The sequence below is a fragment of the Haliotis rufescens genome, unplaced genomic scaffold (assembly GCF_023055435.1).
Source record: "Haliotis rufescens isolate VD_foot unplaced genomic scaffold, xgHalRufe1.0.p SCAF_15, whole genome shotgun sequence".
NCBI lineage: Eukaryota > Metazoa > Mollusca > Gastropoda > Lepetellida > Haliotidae > Haliotis > Haliotis rufescens.
Genome location: NW_025963835.1, coordinates 13,735,942 through 13,743,002, shown reverse-complemented (window position 1 = coordinate 13,743,002; position 7,061 = coordinate 13,735,942). Strand labels below are relative to the sequence as shown.

Genomic DNA, 7,061 nt, shown 5'->3' with positions numbered 1-7,061 from the left:
TAGTCTGATTGATTATATATATATATATATATATATATATATATATATATATATATATATATATATAAAGAGAGAGAGAGACAGAGAGAGGACAATCTGTAAAATATTGTTTATATGTTTTACCTTGCTTGCAGGTTCAACAGACATCCGTAAGTAATTACGTTTCAAATTCATAGGTATCAAAAAACTTTTTGATTCTGTAATGGGTTACGAGAAGCTTATGAGAGACTATAAACAATAAAAATACCTTACAATACAATACAATACAATAACCGTACAACTAAATAATATACTCTGATTGATACAGCTCCAACATTTGCTGTGAAACCTACTGTTATTACCCAACTCCACAATGATATGTATACAAGCAAGCTACAGTTCCGTTGTGAGTTCACCAAACACGATGCTGACGTGTTCTACACTACCAACTGGGTCGTTAACGGCGAACTTGTCCTCACTGAAGATGCTATGAAGTGGGACAATGGTGATGTTATAGCCAATCATACTCTGACAGAGGCTAAACTGATCAGCGTTCACATAACACAAGTTGGATTCGAGGTACATATCTGAGAGTCATAATGAAGTTATTACAAACTGACGTTATTTGTGAGTGTCATCAAGTTGTAAAGGCACCAATGGTTAATATGCTGAACTGTAATAAAATTGGTATAACGCCACATCATGATCAGCCTGTTTGGGAAATTGATAGCTGTGTCATTAATTCAACTGTTAATTATCTGCTTTTAAGTTTAACTACAAATGCAAATCCCATGTATTTGTTTAGAATTAGTTTTCCATTTTTTAAATTATGAACTTATCAAACCCTCTCTTGCCTTCTTGCATCAGCTGCGGTGTTCAGTCAGAGCTAGCTTCGGAAAAGGCACCGCTGCCAGTGTTCCTGTCATGTCAGATCCAAAGTTTATTGGGATAAAGGTAAATATTTCCTTTGGAACTGTGCTCCTACTTTCATATAGTGGTCTTAATGTGAGAATAATGAAATATTTTGCCCATGATTGCCTCTGAGCCATACTGTAGTTTGATGCTTTATGAACGACAATAGGTCGATATGTACGACATTTGTTCTCGACATTAAGGTCTTCCATTAATTAATCAATTATTGGTTACATCTTTCTTTCTTCTATTCTGACAATATATTTCCTTGGTCAACCTCTAGTGTCCAATTTCAATTCTGTGAAGTGCTTAACGAGATTTTGACAACGTTCAGTTCTTGGCTTTGTTCTGTATATTCGCTGAAACGTGCGTTCAAACTTCAGCTCGTTTCCAACATGAAAGTTTATTGACACTGTGAGTTGTTGTTTACTGTTACCTGCAGATATCTGATAAAACACTTGAGCTGTCAGAAGGGGATTTCGCTGACATATCCCTCCAGCTGACGGCACCATTTGGATGTGGGACTACAGCTGGTACATGTGAACTAAACATAGAATCTGTTCACCTTGGTACGTAAATGCATAATCTATCTTGATTGGCTGTGAAAATGAAACGACAGGTGGATGTGAACTAAACATGGCATCGAACTAAACATGGCATCGGTTCACCTTGGTATGCAATCGTGCTGATGTGTCTTGTTAACTGTACATGTTACAGTAATTATTAAAATTCAGGTTTCTTTGATCATATATTAAGATTGTCTCAAAACATGATTATACATGAAATTATGTGTGCTATATATTTATTGTACTTATAAAAATGTGATATAAAAATATGACAGAGTAAAAAGTTACTGAGGGTGCACTCTAAAAAAACGGACGTTACACAATTCAACAACCATTCGTTGATTCACTGTGGGATGCTTCTGATCAAGTGTCAATATCCATTTGAGTCCTGACCTAACGTTGGGCCGGTTCCTCTAGCGTGGCTGGGGGTTGTTTCCGGCAATGTGGACGTCTTCCGATGATGCCGCACACATGCTCCGTAGGAAGGGGTGTCCTGCTGCTACAAGTACGCAGTACGCAGAGACATTCCGACCATGGTAGAACCTGCGTTGTCATGTTGGAAAACAAAATGTCGACCAGCGTTGCTTGCAAACTGTACCACATAGGTGACAGAGTGTTCTCGCGGTAACATCATTCAATGAAACCCGTTGGGATTCTGGGAAAGAATATAGATCCCCAGCAACCTATCCTTGTAGTAGGAGGCGACTAAATGGATCGGGTAGGCAGGCTCGGTGACATGGCTGACAATTGCATAGATCGATGCTCATTGTATCAATCACTGAATTATCTGGTCCAGAGTCTCATATATATTAACTCCACTGTGTTATAACTGGAACATTGCGTAGTTAAACAACAAACAAACACACTGAGGATTGGAAAATGCGCTCCGAATGTCATGTTGATCCCATTTCTATATCATCCCCGAACTACCTTCATGACTGTCATGATGGTCGGAGCAATGTTCATTGGAAACGTTATGTGGCCCAGTCGTCTAAGGCGCCGCGATTCGCTGTGCAGATTTTCGTCCCTTGGGCACGCCAGAAACCTATGATTGTGGGTTCGAGTCCCGGTTCGCCCCGATTATATTTCTAGGTTTGTCAGAACCATACCCGTGCTCGTGGGTTTCACCGAAGTGGTAAACGTCTGAGGCCTGCATCACTACGTGCTTTCCTCCCCCATTAACGTGGCACGCCGTGATATAACTGTTATATATACTGTTAAAAGCGGCGTTAAACCCAACTCACTCACTCAATCACTCACTCACTCATTGGAAACGTTATATGGTAGTGGTAGTGGTGTTTGTGTGCGTTTAGTTATCGGCAAGTTATATTAGTATTCATATTTCAGAGACCACCGCAAGTTGTGGAGAGGCTAACTTGAAAAGTTCATCTTGTGGAACAGTTATTTTGGCTTCGGAGTGGAATAAAGCTGCCACGGTCAGGGTATTTGGTCAAGTTTCCCAGAGCCTTGGATCATCAAGTAACACCTTGAAACTGAAGCTGGCAACCCCTGACGTGCTATTTGACAACATGTTTTGGGCAAATTATACGATCGGCGTCATAACGGTAAAAACGTGAATAGTTACATAGAGTAGTGATATAATGATATGGTTATACGCTAATGTGTTGTAAATGATCACATCTCTCATATACTCCATGACCTCCACTGCCTTCCTGAGCGTACAATCATCTCTTCAAAGTCTAGAGGTTGGAGTGGCTAGGCTCCGAATAACTTGTGTGGCAGTACACCGCAGGTAGAGATGAATAACAACATCTACTGTGCATTCCAAAAGCCAAAACTGTCAATTAATGTCATAAATCTTTTTCTCGTTTTCCGTGGCCACTGAATTTACCGGTTTTCCCCTTTAACTGAGCAAATTGGAAACTTTGTCTGTGTTCAGAACTTGCCCTAAGACTCTTCAAACTAGCTTTCCCTTCCTAGCTAGTGTGGGTTGTGTGCTTTGATCTTGCATTGTAATTCGCGTTATAAGTGGACTATAAGTAGTTGTAGAGTTATCATTATAAGTATGTAAGCAGCTCTTATCTATGAACATTTGCACAGTTGAAGAACTAAAAAGCAACAAAGAAATACAAACATGAAAAAAACCAAGTGTCAAATCATGTTTTCCTGATATATTATAACACTGGAACTCCACGTAAATATATTCTGAATAAATATACATTCTATACATTAGGGTTGACTAAACTACACGTATGTTCAGGTTCAGCTGAAAAAGAACACCACGCTGATTGCGCGGAAGTCGTGTCATGCTGTCAATGATCCACACATGCTGACATTTGATGGAAGGTAAATCTTTCTGATGGTTCATATATAGCTATTTGTATTTCGTTGTATAATGTCAATGGTTTCAGTCATGAACAAACACAAATCGAGTGTGAAAAATCTTTGATTAGCATATTCACACTTAACCATGGAATCCAGGGATATATATATCGCGTAAGAGCTTGTCACTCATAATAAAAGTAATTTTGCTGTAAGAATTTATTATATCCCATATTTACAAAATGATATCTGTATGAATTGGAATTGGCTGTACGATTCTGGCAGGATGCATCTCTGTTTGAATGTGTGAATCGTGCGCGTGACTGGGGCATTACAGTAATTATTAAGTCATATCACAGTCTATAAATGTCTCTACTTTGGTGAAAAACCAAAGATCATACTCATTGCCCCATGGAACTATCGACCAATCACCACCAATATTAAGGACTCTTCAGTCACAGATCGATGCATGTACTGATGATACACAGATTAATATGTGACATTACGCTCAATGTTTTCAAGCTGACTGACTCCCGTTTACTCTTACCATTCAGGCGATACGAACATCAATATGAAGGTGTCTTCACTATGTATAAGCACACAATCTTTCCCATTGAGGTATGTTTTAGTAAATATTTGTAGTTCTAAAACTTTAGTTTTGAATCACTGTTTCCTGAAGAGAAAATGTGCTTGCATGTGATTGTGACGGGTGCCATCGGTGGTGGAGGATAGGTTCATCTTTTCGCGAACACCTGATCATGGTATTACCACTATAGTATTCCACAGTGATTCATAAACACATGCTTACGATATAGTCAGAATAAAACAATGGACTTCGCTTCTAGCAGAGATATCTTGTGATTATGGAAAGAGTCATGATGCTTATATTGCATACTATTTTTAGAGACATGTTATCATGCTTTAAAAATCCTATAATGGTAGGATGTCTATCCACGATACCGAATGTGACACTTCATAAGGAATGATGTATTCATTAGTCTATTGACGCTATCATTACAGGTTCAAATACAGACAGCGGACTGCGGAAGGGGTGTGCACAACGCGTGGTGTAACTGTGGAGTTGCTATACGAGCTGGGAGGACGGTGTTTGAGTTCAACAGGTGCGAGGGACAGTCCAGTATCTGGACAATAGAATACACACTGTGTGAAGACAGCGGAGATGTACTACAGGTCAAGAAGAAGGGCAACAATTATGAGGTAATTCATGATATTTTTTGTTGTTCTACTCTCTCCCTTGTTTCACTTGATGATATGTCCAGTATGATATTTTTGCTTAATATAAGAAATGAGAAATGACAAGTAAATAAAATACCAAAATCACAACAGTATATATTTTTACCGGAAGACTTTATAAAACTCTAGAAGACCAGATATTGTATTTGTAGGTGTAACGCCTGATGTTTTCGGGATCATTAACTGAAACATATATTTGGTAACCAAACTTGACGTATCCTGATAATGTGAATCAGAGGCGATGGGAATAAATGAAAAATAATAATAATAAAAAAAACACATTTACAAAATCAGGCCTTTGAAAGGCATTTAGAAGTGATGAACAAAAGGAAGAGAATTATTGGATTGTCAACTTCATTATTATGAGGAGCACAACGTTTAAGAGTATATACATGTACTTACTCCTTCATCAGGCGAATGAATGCTATGAGGCAGAGAACATATATATGAACCTGAAAGAACAAGAAACGTAATAAGATAACAAAGGTGGAAACTTAACAAGGGAAGCCAACAGATAATTGGCGCTGAAAGGTGATTGGCAATGGACAAATGGAAGTCAACACTTAAGAGTTAATTAACGCTAGTAGGTGATAGCGATGGACAACTGGAAGCCAGGACTTAAATTATCAGTGATTGTTAATAGGCAATGGACAATGTGCTAACGGGAGGCCGGGGGTAATTAGCACTGTTAGGCAAGCTTTGCCCATTGCCCATATCCATTAGAAATCTCTGCTAAAAGCAGAGTCGATTGTACGATAAATGATACCATAATAATACCAATTATTAAAACAAAGATATGTTTTGACGACAAACATCCTATGCAAGAACGTTCATGTCTGTAAAACACGACAACACACATCCGATAGTTTTCACGTGCAGCTCGCAGTACTAGTAGCGTCACAAACATGCGTACATGTACGGTGTCATTCCTGATTCGGACACATTCACGGAAGGTCGATTAATCTCTGTGGACCATTGTTTTTGTCAGACTTATGGTAACTGCTTATCATAAATTTGTGATTTACTTGATTTCATTGATTGTGCGGCATAAACCAGCGATCCGGCGTCTGTAACGCGCAGAGCGTCTGTGAACTATTTGCATGCTGGAAACTGGCAGAAGTCAGCGTGCAGTGGTCAGTACGTTCAACCTTTCACAGTCTGTGATAAGCAGACTATGGAACAGGTACCAACAAACCGAAATTGTTGACGTTCGACCCTATTCGCTGTGTCCAAGGTCAACAAAAAGTACAGGATCGATTGATCCGAAACCAGGTTCTACGAAATCGAGCTGAAATTGCTGAAAACTTTCATCAGGCTTCACACTTCCTTCATAGTTGTGGTCGTGTCTGAATGAAATGAACGTTACGCCAATGTCAACCTGAGCCTTCGTGACAGATTGGCGTTGGATCGGTTATGGTGTGGGGTGTCATGCCAAAGGAAAGGTCACTGGACAGTACTATCGGGATAGAGATAACATGCCACAGTTTAACATGAATACCCTACTCAGACTCAGAGAGAGAAACTGCTTATGAATCATTTATCAAATGTGTACACGCTTCCATAGGTGTATCTGCCCACTGGAGGAAGAGTGACAGTTAATGTCTACGGCATCTACCTGAACGTTTACATCTACCCATCAATCCAAGACGTAAATAACACCCGTGGTCTCTGTGGGACACTAACAGCAAACTGCAGGGACGACTTTTTCCTGAGGGACGGCACCTACTCTACAGACGTCACAGCGACGGGTGACTGCGGAACTACATCCAACGTCTGGCAGAATCTTCTCACTACATTCTCGAACTCATGGAAGTGAGAATTTTATTTGATTTCGCCTGTGATTGTTGTTTTAAGCCACAGTCAGCAATATTCCAGGTGTCTCGCGGCGGCTGTAATTAATTGAATTTAGGGCAAGGAATCCTGAGGTTATAAATCTGAGCATCAAGCAACACCGTCAAGTCACACATTGTAGACACTCGATCCTCATTAATCGGTTCATATCGGATTAATCTTCCACGTAATCCTCACGAAACCGATCCAAGTAACGTTGTACTCATACATGAATAC

General features: G+C 39.6%; 1 protein-coding gene across 1 annotated transcript; it reads left to right on the top strand.

Moving 5' to 3' along the window:
- Positions 1–357: 357 nt before the first annotated feature.
- Positions 358–6,810, top strand: LOC124118060. Its single transcript, XM_048395989.1, has 8 exons — positions 358–558; positions 847–933; positions 1,334–1,460; positions 2,859–2,995; positions 3,679–3,764; positions 4,295–4,358; positions 4,761–4,958; positions 6,559–6,810. The coding sequence occupies exons 1-8, from the start codon at positions 358–360 to the stop codon at positions 6,808–6,810; spliced, it is 1,152 nt and encodes a 383-aa protein (XP_048251946.1).
- The last annotated feature ends 251 nt before the right edge of the window (positions 6,811–7,061 follow it).

Bases quoted from the DNA above. Each gene is read 5' to 3' on its own strand.
- LOC124118060 (XM_048395989.1), top strand. From the start codon at position 358: ATGTATACAAGCAAGCTACAGTTCCGTTGTGAGTTCACCAAACACGAT. The intron at 1,461-2,858 runs GTACGTAAATGC...CTTGTGGAACAG, and splicing joins CATAGAATCTGTTCACCTTG to TTATTTTGGCTTCGGAGTGG. The intron at 2,996-3,678 runs GCAAATTATACG...ACGTATGTTCAG, and splicing joins TATTTGACAACATGTTTTGG to GTTCAGCTGAAAAAGAACAC.